Source organism: Engraulis encrasicolus, unplaced genomic scaffold, assembly GCF_034702125.1.
Source record: "Engraulis encrasicolus isolate BLACKSEA-1 unplaced genomic scaffold, IST_EnEncr_1.0 scaffold_910_np1212, whole genome shotgun sequence".
Taxonomy (NCBI): domain Eukaryota; kingdom Metazoa; phylum Chordata; class Actinopteri; order Clupeiformes; family Engraulidae; genus Engraulis; species Engraulis encrasicolus.
This window is the reverse complement of record NW_026946259.1, coordinates 1-16,950: the sequence shown is the minus strand read 5'-3', so window position 1 is coordinate 16,950 and position 16,950 is coordinate 1. Positions and strand designations below refer to the sequence as shown.

The following is a 16,950-nucleotide window of genomic DNA, read 5'->3' as shown; positions in this document are numbered from 1 at the left end:
GAAACTATGTGGAACCTTCATGAACCAAAGTTCCGCCACTCTAGAGATTAGAGTGTAGGAGGCTTTTTCGGTCATAAAACATCAACACTTTCACCTAGAGGTTTATTTGACGCGTTGTTAGCGAGCTCTATGGGATGTCTCCAAATTGTGAAAGTTTCATCTCCCAACTCCCAATACTTTTTAAATGGCAGGTTTGTAAAAAAAACAGGCCTGGCTCTATGGAGAATCCCATTCTTTCGAAAAGTGCATTTTTCAAGAGATCAGCGCATGTCCCACACGAAGGTCCATTTGTGCCTGAACCCTTTCACCTATAAACTTCATTCAAAGACTGTTAGAGAGATCACAAGCATGACTCCGATCTGTGAAAAGGACACGTGCCAACTCCTTTTAGTTTTTTTACAACGATGTTGTAAAGACAAAAATCTCATTCTCATTTTCTCCCCAGTTTAGAGCTCAATACTAACTGTCTTTCAGTCAATCACAACAGGTGCAGCCAGTGAAGTGTTCCATTTCAACTGTCACTGTCTCAAGATTCTATTCTTAACGAGCAGGTGCGAGCAAGCATTCTAGAAGTCTATTGTTCAGCTCTGCAATGCAATGTAATATAGTCTTGCTGGACTATGCATGACAATTAGCTGCTTGGCTTAGTGGTAATGCATGCCGCTGCATTAGAGATATGGAGGTTGAGGGTTCGAATCCCACCCGAAGCCATGCTGATTTTCTAAATTATATCATATGCAGCGTTCCTTGGCCGACTTAAAATGCCATGTATATCATTTAGTATGGATGGCAAATGTGCTGAATTACAGATATTGAGGTTGGGGGTTCGAAACCCAGTCAAAGCCATGTTGATTTTCAAAATTATATCATATGCAGTGTTCCTTGGCCAACTTAAAATGTCATGTATGTCATTTAGTATGCATGGCAAATGTGCTGGATTACAGATATGGAGGTTGGGGGTTCGAATCCCAGTCAAAGCCATGTTGATTTTCAAAATTATATCATATGCAGTGTTCCTTGGCCAACTTAAAATGCCATGTATATCATTTAGTATGAATGGCAAATGTGCTGAATTAGGGATATGGGGGTTGGAGGTTCGAACCCCAGTCGAAGCCATGTTGATTTTCAAAATGATATCATATGCAGTGTTCCTTAGCCAACTTCAAATATCATGTATTGTATGTCATTTAATATCAATGGCAAAGGGGTTGGATTACAGATATGGAGGTTGTGAGTTCTAATCCCGCTCGAAGCCATGTTGATTTTCAAAATTTTATCATATGCAGTGTTCCTTAGCCAACTTAAAAAACCATGTAAGTCATTTAGTATATCCCCAAAACGCAGAGCTACAACACTTTCAAGATGGCTGAATCCAAGATGGCTGAATTGTTTGGCCCATAACTTCTGACTGGGTGGATGGAGTTTTTCCAAGATTTCTTTTAGCTTTGTTTTCTCAATAGTACTTTGTTTCATCTCTGCCCCAAAAGGCAAGCCCGCTTCCAGCATTTTCTGTGAGAATGCATTTCTAGTTGCGTTTGCACTACTGTACACTCGCCTCCAAAAGAGTTGTCGCCTATCCATCTGTTTGGAATAACAGCTAATAACCTGACTTTCAATTAATCACTTGGCTTCAGAAGTCACTCATATGAAAGCTACAACCCTCCCGAATGAAAATGTGTACAAAAATACATTTCATGCACCAACGAAAGATTGACCCTTTATTGAACACAGACAGGGCAGATTTTCACAAGACAAAAGTTTTGTCGCCTATCGAACATACTGTAATGTGAAAATGAGCAGATAAGTCACTTCAAAACACTTCAAATACGCAGAAAAAAACGTTTTTCCAATTTCTGAAAAAAATGATGGAAAAAAATGGAAAAAAATAGAAAAAAATAAAGCACTTAGTGGTCCGTGGAATTTCGCCTTATTTTTGCCATTTTTGGGAAAATGTGTCCTGCATCAACACATTGCATAGGCATGTCACACCGCAGGAAAATGAAGTCACACCACAGGAAATTCACTGCATTATGGCCATTTTAATCCATTTGTATACATGACCGACATCTGAGCTCATGCTGACTTGATAATGATATTGGGTTTAATCTTAATATGTGTTTTCATTTCTAAAAAACTTTTTTTCCTTCTATAAGAGCAGTCACACCACAGGACACCATCAAATGAACCTAAGCATTGCGTGACAGAAACATTGCAATATGAAGACATATTAAGAGGTTAATAGTCACCTTAAACTTCCACAGCACTCTCCAATAACTGAGGTACTGACTGGTTAGGAGCCAGTCTTTAAGACCCTTGTAATTGGCCTTGCAGCTGCCCGTTCACAAACATTGACATACATCTTACGAAATTGAACTTTTAGTTAATATTACTGTCTTGAGTTTTTTTTTCACATTCACATATCTTAATATAAAGTTAATATTTATGCAATCATGCCAAATGCTTCATACATTATTCAAAATGTTGTTGGTTAATTTATATATATATTATATTCCAGGTTTCATTAATGTTACAGTCACACCACAGGATATTTGACATATAAACCTTTACATGAATCTTAACAAAAATGTTTCTTCTCATCTAAGACTAATATGAAACATAATGTACCACATCTTCTTTCATTGACATTTGTTTTTTAACCCTATCGCGCCGGACGCATCATATATGATGCATCAAATTCAAAGCCCTCTCCACGCTGACACAAAAAAAATCCATCTCAAAAACATCCTGCATGTCATTTCCAAACGTCCTGCAGTACACGGAAACCGCCACAAGAGAGCAGCGGTCAACAACAAGTTGATCACAGCTCGGCGAAAAATGCAAAAATTGAGTAGAAGCGGTTTCCCTGACCGACGCTGAGATATCGTCAAATTGCAAAAGGTTTGTGTACAAATTTCCGAAATATAATTCTACATCCTTTAATTTGAACACTTGCTTTGTGCAATTAATCAAGGAAGAGTTTATATTTTTACACCGTGTTGCAGAGAGATCGTGCTAAAACTGATGAAACATATAAGCACCATCCGGCGGTGGCAGGAAGTCAGCCATCAATGCATTCGCTCCATAGGGAAACTTACAAAGCATACCACGACGATCGTTTAACAAAACACACAAGTTGTTTTACTTCAAGACAAAGATATTGCCTTAAGAAACAGGTTTTACTTGCAATTTTGAAAATGTAATGCAAAATGTTGAAATTATGATCTCGTAAAAAATGCATTGAAGTGAATGGAGAAATGGTCCAATTGTAGTAATGGACCCATATATTCAAATTACACATCAAAAATGAATAATGATCTATATTACACTCATAAATAGGTTGTTAAGCATTCGATCAGCTATGTTTTTACATAGATTTAAAAAAAATTATCCAACCAGGCTGTGGGAAATGTAAAATATGGTCCTGCTAAAAAAAGGATAGGCTTAAAAAAATGGCAGGATCTCACTAAATATTTAAAGATAATCCTCAAATTAAATTGTCTGACAACTTTTTTAAATTAAAAAAAAGTTGTAAATGCATTAAAAGTCATTTTTCAATGGTCATGAAATTGGAATTTTCATTCATTTAAAGCCTGATGCATCATATATGATGCATTAAATATCTCAGTGACCTTAACAAAATTTTGAATTTTTTTTTAACATTTCTTATAAGGGACCAATATTGAAGCAAATTCCAAAAAATTAGAATTTTCTCTCATTGATTTCATGGTTCAGGTTTCACAGGGTTAAAGGAAATATAACAGTTTTGTAGGTTTTTAACCAATGTTACGAAAAAACAAGGCGTCACGTCTCCCACCCACACGCAGTCAGTGATGATGTAACTTCTACAGGGGTCAATAAGCTTTTCGCTGACACCCCGCCTCCGCTGAGAAAACATCTGGATTGTGAATGGGAGAATAGGTTCTGAATTATGTTTTTGCAAGATATTTAATAAAAACGTTGGTTTATGGTGGACATCAAATATGGCGTCACAAGGCTGGAGGTCACAGGAAAGAACTGGAGGAACTAGAATGATTTGCAGATTTACATTTATACTGTATGAGGACGATCAAAACAAATGACACAAAAGCGTCTTGCCTTCAATGTTTTTCTGTTTACACGACAATTGCGGCGTCAGGGTCTGAAAACACAACAAATCTGAAGAAGAATGATGTACCGGTGTATGCGCCGTGAACATGTTTTGCTTGTTTTGCTGTTTAGACGGAGACGCAACCCGGGTCGTCTTCAAAACTCCCCACTCACACTGGATGGAGTTTTCAGATCTGTCAGTTTTCAGACCCCAATGGCAAACTTGCCGTGTAAACGAAAAACACTCCCAATATATAATATTGTGTCATTGTCCCTCGCAATCGTCCCCATATAAAAGGCCTCTGAGTCAGAATAAAAGCAGTGGGGTGCTTTTGGTTGAGTCATCTGGTCAGCAGAGGACCATTCATTCTGAAAAAAACAAAAACAAAAAATCATCTTGTCATCATTTATATTTTACTGTCAGGTTTTACAAACAGTCTCGAACACGCACACGCACACGCACACACACACACACACACACACACACACACACACACACACACACACACACACACACACACACACACACACACACAGTACGTACTGCAGCCATAGAGACGTTTGACTCTGAGGATGCCACGTTTGGGTTGGGGTACGGGACCATAGTGGGCTGCCGGTTACGAGAGAAGGCGTACCTATTCAACAAAGTATAACACATTAGCGTTGGGGTACAGCACAACAAAGTAGTGTTGGGGTACAGAACTACAGAGCACAACACAATAGTTTTGGGGTACGGAACAGAGCATAACACAATAGTTTTGGGGTATGGGGCTGGTTACGAGAGAAGGCATACCTGCGGGGCATAGAATAATGACATCTCTGATCCTGGTACCACAGTACCCAACCTGAAATGTCTATACAACTTGTGTGCTACATGAGGATCTATCTGATTCTCTCTCTATCTATCTGATTCTCTCTCTCTCTCTGTTGAATATTGTCCTTCCTTATTCTGTACTGTTTCAGGGATTCCCGGGATGAGTGTGCTCGTGTGGCATGCTTTGGTCCTACCGTAGACGTAGTGAATGTAGTGTAGTGTGTGTGTGTGTGTGTGTGTGTGTGTGTGTGTGTGTGTGTGTGTGTGTGTGTGTGTGTGTGTGTGTGTGTGTGTGTGTGTGTGTGTGTGTGTGTGTGTGTGTGTTGAGTAGTGACCTTTCGTATTGCATGACTGAGCTGTAGTCATAAGGCGTTCCCAGGTTGTTGGTGTTGATCTTTTTGAAGGCAAATATGTACTCTGGAAAAAAAAACACTTGTGGTTTGGACAAAATGTCCTAGAGGTAGATTACACTGAATAAATAAATAATAATTAAAAAGACGTTCAAAAGAGACAGTTTTTTGAACAGCTCTGTGGAAAGAATAAGCCACTATGATCCGGATCTCGTCAAAGAGCCACAAATCCCATCTTTAGACACTTTAGCCAAAAGTGCCTGGGCCCTATTTCTCCCCCAGTTCAGCTATGACATGTGTCATCAGAGGGCCGGTGGGTCAGAGTAGCCTTGCGCTCCATCGTACGTACTTCTGCTAAGAGACTTGGCTCCACACTACGTCTGGTACCTGTTTTCTGTGGAGCGATGATGACCAGTAGGATTTGGCCTGACAACTTTGTCTTCTGACAAACGTTCCTATGTTGTAATGTTCTGTCAGACATGTCTGTTAAACGGTCCTACATCACCAAAGATAAACGTCAGACATGTTTGTTCAAAAACTTTTCCGAAAATGAAATGGTAGTATTATGGGATGGTCAGGACCAAGCTAGGTCAGAGTGAGGGTGGGAGACTCTTAACCTCTTGTCAATCTCTTGCAAAAGACAAATACCTACCTTAATAAAACCTTTGGCTTGGTCTTGTTTATCGGTCAAAGAGTTTATTGTGCAACAGATTTCCTCTTTGGGTTGTTCTACACGTGCTTTGTTTTGTGAGTCAGTGTGTGTGTGTGTGTGTGTGTGTGTGTGTGTGTGTGTGTGTGTGTTTGTGTGTGTGTGTGTGTTGTGTGTGTGTGTGTGTCTGTTTGTGTCTGTGTGTGTGTATGTGTGCGTGCATTTATGTGTGTGTGCGTGCATTTATGTGTGTGTGTGTGTATGTGTGCGTGCATTTATGTGTGAGTGTGTGTGTGTGTGAGTGAGTGACCTGGGATGATGTTCTGCCAGTAGATGAGTATGTGTTGGTCTCGGTCGCTGCGGCACTGTTCGTGGTCGAAGCCCAGAGCGTGGAGCAGTTCATGCTGCACTACTGAGTGATGTATGCACCCACTTCTGGCCAGCGACACCACCTGCTCTCCACCCTGGCAGCCCATATACGACCAGCAGCTACACACACACACACACACACACACGCGCACACACACACACACACACACACACATACACACACACACACACACACACACACACACACACACACACACACACACACACACACACACACACACACACACACACACACACACACACACACACAGGGTTTGAAATCAATACCCACCACTTGATAATGGTGTACAAAAATGTTGGCGGGTAATAAGTATTTAGGCTTAAGGGCCGTACACACACGTCGCTGCTAATTACTCGCTCAGCGAATGAACTCAATAGAATGTCAATGTGTTCCAGCGAGACTAGCAGGCGAGTAGGCGAGTACTGTACAAGCGATGCGATGTGGGCGGTTCCCGAGTTGAAAATATTTTATCTTCGAGCGAGGCGAGTAAGCGAGTAACAAATTGGAAGGCAGAGTTGGGTACTTCTCGCCTGTTCATTGGCAATTAAAGCCGCGGGAACTTTCGGCAAACGTTCCATGAAAGAGAGGCGAGTAGGCGAGCAAGCGAGAAGCTAGTAAATAGCAGCGATGTGTGTGTACGGCCCTTTACTCGCCATTGGCAGGCTAATAGAATATGGCTGATGTCTCCCTCTCCCCTAGTCTGACGCACGCAGGCACAATATGCAGACAAGATGTTGCTCAGACAACACGAAATTCAAACACTGTGATATCTCACCATACTCATTAAGCAGAGCGTGTACACACATGTACACACACATCCACCTGTTTTATTATACACATTCTAATTCCGTACACAAGTTGCACTTTCCTTCTTTGTACCGTACTTTTGGATCACCATGACACACTCACACACAGACTTTCTCTCTCTCTCTTTCTCTATTTCTTTGTCACACACGCACACACACACACACACACACACACACACACACACACACACACACACACACACACACACACACACACACACACACACGTGCGCGCACACAGTAAAGGCGTGAATGCGAGTATCTCTGACAGGCCAATAGAATAGTCTGATGAGTGCTGATGAACTGTGTATATTTGCAGTATAAAGTATACAGGCTTTGAAATTGCATGATTTTTTGACATTACGGTCTTGGCTCTGATGGCGGGCTGAGTTATGAGTGTGTGTGTGTATGTGTGTGTGTGTGTGTGTGTGTGTGTGTGTGTGTGTGTGTGTGTGTGTGTGTGTGTGTGTGTGTGTGTGTGTGTGTGTGTGTCTGTGTGTCTGTGTGTCTGTGAGTGTGTCTGTGTCTGTTTGTGTGTGTGTTTGTCTGTTTGTGTGTGTGTGTGTGTGTGTGTGTGTGTGTGTGTGTGTGTGTGTGTGTGTGTGTGTGTGTGTGTGTTTGTACGCGTGTGTGTCTGTATGTGTGCACACGAGCGTTACCCGCTGCGTGACTGAATATGGATGTAGTCTCTCTGGTGAGTTCGTCTGTAGAAGCGGATGCAGGTGGACTGGGCAAAAGACTGCAGTCCTCTCTCAATCACCGCCCTCTCACGCGACGCTGTGGGGAATATACAAATATGCAGATATAATATACAATTAATAGCTGTTAATTATATATTAATAAGTAGGGCTGTCATTTTAACGCGTTAATTAGATTAATTAATTACAAGGTGCATTAATGCGTTGTAGAAATTAATGGCATTAATTATTCATGGGTAGACATACGTTCTAAGCCACACCAAAAGCGCATGGCGTGGCAACTGAATTCACTCACTCACGCCGTGATAAATACAAGCCGTCCGTCAACTTCTAAAGCTAAAATACAATAAATACAACAAATACAGACACTTTTCTGTCTTTTTTCATGAACAAAAGCATATGTTTGTATTTGATTGTTTTTAGATTTTTAAAAAAGTATTCCGAGATGTGCCAGTTGACGCTGCATTGCTGCGAACAGCTGTTCAGTTAAAAAATAGATGTGGACCAACGACGTTTTCCTTCAATTAACACAAGCAATCAGACAATCTCTACAGCTTAAATACAACTAATAACATGTCAGACCCAATTTGGTGTTTTTCCCATTATCGATTTGTCTATATTTGATAACTTTTAGAACACATTTTATCACGAGATGTAAGCTACCAGTCTGCGCTCGGCAGCTGGTTCATCTGATATGAATACAGGCGCATTTCAAGACAGTTTATCATTTGATTTGGCCATGGCAGTTGTATAATAGTTGGACTTGTGGTAGGCCTACTTAAATCTTTCATACAACTATAGCCCAGCATACGAATTAATTGACTGTTCAGGCTTTGAAACGCACGACGCAAATATTTGTGTTCATGATGTGTGACCGCGGTAGCCAAGCTACTACTAGAGCCTACCGCAATTTCAGCAGAGGTTTCTGCTCATCTGCAGAACAACACTTGTCTATTCACTACAACATCAAACCACTTGATAGATAATTGCTACCTTTTCCACGCTGCACATAAGAATCAAAATATTATTACAGGCTCCGAAATTACCCCATGACACAAGCTACAGTGCAAGTGTCAACAGCGCAGAGTAGGCTAGCCTAGGGATTTCAATATGACACATGTGCACAAAGTCATCGCAAGTGCTGGAAGATGATCTTCTCAAGTTGGGTTGTGATTACAGCGATTTGAGTGATACATGCCACGTTCAGAATAAAATAATACCACTGTGAATCTTTGCCACAGATGTAGGGTTGCCAACTGTCAATGAAAAAAATACGGGACACTTCATCGTGCAGAAAATTTTGCATTTCTTAGATGTAATTTCCTGCATTCTAACGTCCCGTGTCCCGTTTCAGTTCAATACGGAACCCGTACTTTTATCTCTAAATACAGGACGATTCCGTATTTCAAGGGACGGTTGGCAACCCTACACAGATGTCAAGTTGACAACTTTGATCGCTAACTTCCACTGACGCCACCACCTCAGACACTGGCGTTTTAGCTTCAACCAATCGCTATACAGAGATGGTCTTACCTTTCGTGCAGATAGTTTGGAGAAGTTTACATCAGTCAGTCTTTCTTGTCCTATCTTATATCCATAGAATAGTTTGGTGTAGAATAAATGTTTAGTCCAAGCAAGGGTTATTGGCTAGCTCAGTGCAGTTATCATTCCTGGCTAATCCAGCTCCCCAAAATGTAAACAAAACGTGAATGAATGCACGTCATCTGTTTCATCAGGGGGTGTTCCCATTTCCTTGAACTCTGACCTTTTCTGATAGATAGATAGATAGATAGATAGATAGATAGATAGATAGATAGATAGATAGATAGATAGATAGATAGATAGATAGATAGATAGATAGATAGATAGATAGATAAGATAAGATAAGATACTGTAGAGTCATTTTTTGTGCTGGCTAATGTAGCCTAGGCCTATTTATTCATTAACTCTGTTTACCAGGCCTATTTTAACATATTAGTAGGCCTACATCAAAGGGCCTATATTGTAATTATTATTATTATTATTATTATTATTATTATTATTATGTTTTTCTGTCATGTTTATAGCTCAGGTATGTGTATGTCTAAGAATAGAATGAATACAATGATTTGTCATTTTAACTACTCGTGGCATATACAATTTACTCATCACTACACAGTTTGGATGTCACTAATACCCTCGTATTAAAGTAAGTCTGCAGTACATGTTTTGTTTCGCGTCATGAAAAGAACATACGAGTAAGTGTGATTAATTAGATTAATTAATTACATCATATGTGTTCCCTACAGCTTTGTGTGAGAGGGCTGCAATATGCAGTATATGAGTATATTTCACATTTTATGATATTATTATACATTATATCTGTAGGCTGTGATCGAGAGAGGGCTGCAGTATAGAGTGTTAGCGTTATTATGTTATTATGTATTTTATATATAATCCATACTGGTAACACTTTATAATAAGTACCCCTTTTTGAGCATTAGTTAACCCTTAGTTAAGCCTTATTTTAACATTAGTTAACCCATAGTGAAGCACAAGTTAGTCATTATGTAAGTATTATTTCTTATTTCTTAATCATTAACTACTACCGTTAGTAAATGGTTTGTGTGTACTGATGTAACTGTTCGCTAAGCAAAGTTAAGCCTTAGTTAAGCCTTATTTTTAACATTAGTTAACCCTTACTGAATCACGAGTTAGACATTATGTAAGTATTATTTCTCATTTCTTAATCATTAACTTCTACCGTTAGTAAATGGTTTGTGTGTGCTGATGTAACTGTTCGCTAAGCAAAGTTAAGCCTTATTTTAACATTAGTCAACCCTTAGTGAATCACGAGTTAGTCATTATGCATTTCTTGGTAATGATTCGTTTATGGTGATTGAACTTTCTGATAAGCATTAGTAAACCATCTTTAAAATGTCAGATAACCCACCTTTATTTATGAAAAAAACATGATCTCTTTGTTGCCTCCTACCACCTAACCATTACCAAGTACTATTAGGCATGTATGGCAACGGTTTGTAAACTCTTGCTTTAGCATTAGTGAAATCTTAATGAACCCTTTTGTAATGGTTAGTGTGTGATGACTGGTAACATGGCAAACAGTAAGTTGAGGCTCATGTGACTGCCCCTCATGGATGTTTCTGGACATTAACAAATGACTTGATAAGCATTGCTTATGCATTATCAAGGATTTATAACCCATTACTTAAGTATATCTGGGGAACTGATCTAAAGTGAAAACCTTCCCATGCTTTACAACACATTAACAAATGACTTGTTAAGCATTGCTTATGCATTATCAAGGATTTACAACCCATTACTTAAGTATATCTGGGGAACTGATCTAAAGTGAAAGCCTGTTATGGCTTCACAACACATTAACAAATGATTTGATAAGCATTGCTTATGCATTACCAAGGATTTATAACCCATTACTTAAGTATATCTGGGGAACTGATCTAAAGTGAAAACCTGTTAAGGCTTTACAACACATTAACAAATGACTTGATAAGCATTGCTTATGCATTATCAAGAATTTTCAACTCATTACTCACTCATATCTGGGAAACGTTTAAAGTGAAAACCTTTCCATGCTTTCCAAAACATCAACAAATGACTTGATAAGCATTGCTTATGCATTATCAAGGATTTATAACCCATTACTTAAGTATACATGGGGAACTGATCTAAAGTGAAAACCTGTTAAGGCTTTACAACACATTAACAAATGACTTGATAAGCATTGCTTATGCATTATCAAGGATTTATAACCCATTACTTAAGTATATCTGGGGAACTGATCTAAAGTGAAAACCTGTTCAGGCTTTACAACGAATTAACAAATGACTTGATAAGCATTGCTTATGCATTATCAAGAATTTTCAACTCAATACCAACTCATATCTGGCAAACTTTTAAAGTGAAAACCTTTCCATGCTTTCCAAAACATCAACAAATGACTTGATAAGCATTGCTTATGCATTATCAAGGATTTATAACCCATTACTTAAGTATATCTGGGGAACTGATCTAAAGTGAAAACCTGTTAAGGCTTCACAACACATTAACAAATGACTTGATAAGCATTGCTTATGCATTATCAAGGATTTATAACCCATTACTTAAGTATATCTGGGGAACTGATCTAAAGTGAGAACCTGATAAGGCTTTACAACGCATTAACAAATGACTTGATAAGCATTGCTTATGCATTATCAAGGATTTAAACCCCATTACTTAAGTATATCTGGGGAACTGATCTAAAGTGAAAACCTGTTAAGGCTTTACAACGCATTAACAAATGACTTGATAAGCATTGCTTATGCATTATCAAGGACTTACAACTCATTACTAACGCATATCTGGGGAACTTTTAAAGTGAAAATCTTTCCATGCTTTCCAAAACATCAACAAATGACTTGTTGAGCATTGCTTATGCATGGGAGGCAACATCTGAGAGATCTTACTATTCTCATCAAAAATATTTACAAACCACTTACACAATACATTTGAGATGTGAGATGATGTGCTTCATGGTAACGGTAACACAAGACAGACAACTTCAATATCTTTAACTATTTAATTTTTAAAAGTAACAGTTATCAGCTTAAACAGTAACACAATGAAGAAAGAGAGATGAGGACTAGCAAAATGAAGAGATTAGATGAGGGGAGAGCTTGTGGAGAAGAGAGGGAGGCAAGAGAAGAGATATAGTGCATTCATTAATCAAAATTTTCTACAAGGGCCGGTGGCGTTCATGTGTGCTTCGGATGTCAGTGTTTGGTATTTACGTAATTACCACATGAACAATTTAAAAGATATTTTCTACTGGGCAGCAGCAACGAGCCCGTACTTTTGAGCTCAGCCACTTTGCACTGTAGTTCAGGATTTCCCAAAATAGTTTTTATAATAAAAATATATTGAGAGTCTGTAATAGTGATCTAAAGTGAAAGCTGTAGAAACTGCATGATGACTTCTGTTCAGCTATGAAAATACTCCGGGTGTCGGCGGGCGTTATGGGAGAGAGGTGGCCGGGCGTTCACGGCCGCTATGGGAGATAAAGGGTTAAAGGAACTTCTCTGACGATGATGGTCCTTTGTAAAAAGTTTCAGGGGTAAACTGCCTTCATGATGCTACCTGTGAGGAAACAAACAAAAAAAGCACAGTTTTCAATTATGGGCAATATTATTGGACACAAGTCATGTAGAAAGCAATATGCACTAAGAAGCAGGAACTCAGACCGTTATCGACTTTTTCCATATACAGTCCCTTCCAAAGGGTTTGGAACAGAAAGGTGCATGACATTGGAGTACATCTCGTCTTATTTAAACCTACTGTATAAACATGCCATAGGGTCATTTCACGTGAAATCAGACACTTTGGGACCCGACCGACACCAGTGTTAATTTCGTGACGAAATATTTTCGCCATAATTATCGTTAACGATTGTTTTTCCCCTGACGACAATAAAACGATAACGAAAAAAACAGCATGCGTTTGTACGAAAAATATAACGATATTGATTTATATTTTCGTCAAAAAAATAAAAATGTGACTACAATACCATCGGAGACGAAAACCAATAGGAAGCATTTTTGTTAATATGTCACTGAAACATTGAAAAAGAATTTCCTGATCTTTCGCCAGTCGCGACCCATCTGCTCCGCGTCTCCCTCCCCTCCCTCACACACACAAACACGCAGGCACAGTGACAGGCAGCGTCGGTGCTGCACGCCCGTGACCTTTTTATAACAGCAGTAGCCTACTTTTCAGGGCAATCCTGGCTGGACAAAAATATTGTTGCCCATTTATCCATGACGAAGAAGTTTATGCAGTCATGAAATAGTGGTGGTGCTGTCTGTCCTAAAGTAGCAAACATCTTTCTCTAACGATGCCTTTTTTTTCTCCACTCCCAGTCGCTTTCATGAACCTGCTACCCGACGGTCGTTGTCTGATCTTTTTTCAATGTTCGCTAATGTTTGTAATTTAAGGGTCTATGCGTTGGTACAAGCCTTCTGATAAGAATCACTTTAGTGCTGATAGCAAAGGATTCGGAAGTGTGGAGTTTTGTGACTTGTTTCAGTCAAGGACACTGAAATAGGAAGTAAACAACCTTTCCACGCTTTCATATGCGTTTTTCCAATAACATCTTGCGAATGCATGCAACATGGACACAACCATGTCAACGAGAGCGCGTATGCCATCACAACTTCGCATCAAGCAAATAATATGCAACAGCTTGCAATACGCGCACGAGGGAGAGAGAGAGAGAGAGAGAGAGAGAGAGAGAGAGAGAGAGAGAGAGACACGTCTTCCAACAGGTGCCTGTAGGCTACCCCGCGACGCTCTTGATTACTGGTATACCCACAAGTATTTTTTCATAACGTGCAGTCCCGTTTTTCCCCCGAAGTCGTAAAATATCGACAGAGCTTTATGAGTGTCGTGGCCATGATTTTTTTTACACATTGGACGCACTGGCTTATAAGACACTCTGGCAGTTTTTGACAATATTTCATGATTACAATATGTCATTTTAATCATTGATTTCCCCAAATTGTATTTTAGTTTGACAATTTTATAGAGAAGTGTAGACAAGAGGAAATTAATGTAATATTTTGGTTGACTAAAATTATTTTAGATTTCGTCGACAAAAATTGTATGAATTTTAGTCAGCTAAAACTAGACTAAGACAAAAATGATTTAGATGACTAAATTGTGACTAAAACTAAAATTGCATTTTCGTCAAGAGACTAAAACTAAATAAAAATTTCCTCTCAAAATGAACACTGACCGACACAGATTTCAAATCATACTTGCTGTGCCTGATTAGTAGCAAGGTAGCACCCCAGAACTGCATTTGTGCGAATCTGACACCAATATTAAGGGAGAAACAGACTAGCGAAGGTTTACATATGAGGGTAGGGTATAGTCTACATGTTTCTGACATTGGCTCAGCAACTCACCCTATTGGACCATCCTCCATTCCTGGTTCCATCCCCCTGGGTGCTCGGTGCTGGCTGTGTCAACGTGCATGGGTGGCTACCCAACACTGTTCAAAAACATGATGAGATTTAGATGAGATTTAATATCAGACAAAATATTTATTACATATCACTAAAAGCAAATACTGTGTCAAGCCCTACATAGCCTAAATAAACAAAACAGTGCCAGCATGCATACTTACACTGGGTCTGCGTCAGGGGGCACTTCCAGGAGATCTGGTCAATACTGTGTCACTGGCGTCAACAGTGAGTGGGCTGAACGTTCATCTGTACAATGTAAACAAACATTTAATTATTTCCCATACACCTAAAACAATTACATGTGTATGACATTAGCTCACTAACTCACCCTATTGGGTCATCCTCCACTCCTGGGTCCATCCCCATGTGCCATGGGTGCCCGCTGCTGGCTGTGTCAACATGCATGGGTGGCTGGCTACCCAACACTGTTCAAAAACATGATGATTTAGATGAGATTAAATGTCACAAAAACAATGCCAGCATGTATACTTACACTGGGTCTGCATCAGCGGGCACTTCCACTTATCAAATAAGTCTGTCATGAGCCAACAACTGAGAGAGGAAAAAGTCAAGTCACAATTTAGCTTTCATGACAGTAAATTACTACATGAGTGCAAATAAATACATCAGCAGGTTCACAACGCCATGAATTATTTCTGAGGTCAGTAGCCGTAAGAAAGCTTGGGACAAATCATTCATGCAGTCATTTCAGAAGTCAGTAGGCTTAAGCTTACCTCATCTAAACATACAAAAACAACATGACTCACTACAAAGACCTCAGAAAAGAAACTAACTTACATTTATGGTAGTCCAACACCGTTAGTAATGTGCCAATCTCTTTGCCTACATCTGCAAAGCTACTCAACGTGACACCCCCTCTCAGTTTGTTTACATCCGGCGTCCACCTCTTTCCTGGTGAACCAGAAGCTATGTGTTGACGCCCAGGGGGCTGGGCTACTGGTTCACCAGGAAAGTCCACCTCTCCCCAATGCAATGAATTAGCTATGCACGATAGGCATGAGATTGTGTATCTTGCAAGCGACAGGGATTCATCTTTCAAATAAGAAAGGACTATGCAGGCAATTGCATGTCTGTTCAGTGAATATCAAAACATTTTAGCAGCCAAACTTACTTGGATGCAACAGCAGCAGCGGCAGCAGCAGGAGTAGGCAGTAGGCAGCAGCAGGCAGGCAGCTCATCGCATACTCTTCTCGCATTCGCTCCAACTTCTCGTGTCAACTTTGATTAATACTTCCGACACTGTCAACATCCACATGCCAATACGTCCGCGAAAACACCTTGAAATGACGACTCTTCTCCGTTTAGACTTGTAATTGTCCTTCAGCAATATAAACCGTGAACACTGAACAAGACACTGCTTCCTCAAAGTTTAATGTGTCCCCTCAAAGAACGTCCCCTGGAAACGCATCACTGATCACAAAACAACATCCGGTCGATTAACCACTTCCTGGAATATTTGAATCATCAGAGACGATGCTAATTAGACTAGAGAATCTTTGGTATTACCCCTGTAATTAAGAGATCAGAGATTTCTAAAACTAGTGAAAAAGAGTTACAAAGTTAATTATGTTTCCTGCTGGCCATTTTCGGTTGTTTTGACGGAGAGTAATGAGTATGACTGAGCTGTATTTTACCGCGATTTCAACGTTGTGTCATTTCAACAGTATTCTGGTCAAGGTAAAATAAAATAAAATATATATATAGGCTGTAATGTAATGATGTATTGACGTTATCAGTATATTACGTGGTGACGTACTTCCGGTCACCAGTTGAGTAGTTGGACAAGTTAATGAAGACACGCTTCACGTGAGCTCTGTATTGTACTTCCAAGCTATAATAAATATCCACGACAAGAGACACATATTGTGTGCGTATCGTGACATGGTGTCAGAAGCGGCGAACTGAACGCCGAAAGAACGAAGATGGCCAAGTTTGGACCGCCAGAACAGTTTGACTTTACCCGGCCAGCGGAATGGCCAACGTGGAGGCGCCGATTCGACAGGTTTCGCGCAGCTTCCAAGCTCAACAAAGAGAGCGGTGAGGTACAAGTCAACTCTCTTCTGTACTCGATGGGGAAAGAAGCTGAGGCAATTTATGAATCGTTTGTGTA

The 16,950-nt window shown here is 39.8% G+C and overlaps 1 protein-coding gene and 1 long non-coding RNA gene across 3 annotated transcripts; both read right to left on the bottom strand.

The window, feature by feature from the left end:
* Positions 1-4,630: 4,630 nt before the first annotated feature.
* On the bottom strand, positions 4,631-9,942 carry LOC134445001 (low choriolytic enzyme-like; the record flags this gene model as incomplete). Its single annotated transcript, XM_063194139.1, has 5 exons — positions 9,897-9,942; positions 7,756-7,873; positions 6,210-6,388; positions 5,236-5,317; positions 4,631-4,721 (listed from the first exon to the last, which is right to left on the bottom strand). Coding segments are annotated over exons 1-5 (516 nt in total), but the record flags the coding sequence as incomplete, so codon positions are not given.
* A 2,420-nt stretch (positions 9,943-12,362) lies between these two features.
* On the bottom strand, positions 12,363-16,326 carry LOC134445000 (uncharacterized). Of its 2 annotated transcripts, XR_010034156.1 has the most exons (5): positions 15,952-16,323; positions 15,148-15,244; positions 14,981-15,065; positions 14,760-14,845; positions 12,363-12,933 (listed from the first exon to the last, which is right to left on the bottom strand). It is a non-coding gene; the product is annotated as an uncharacterized LOC134445000 (long non-coding RNA). The 2 variants fall into 2 exon arrangements; XR_010034155.1 differs by having other exon boundaries at positions 14,981-15,244; positions 15,952-16,326.
* Positions 16,327-16,950: the final 624 nt, after the last annotated feature.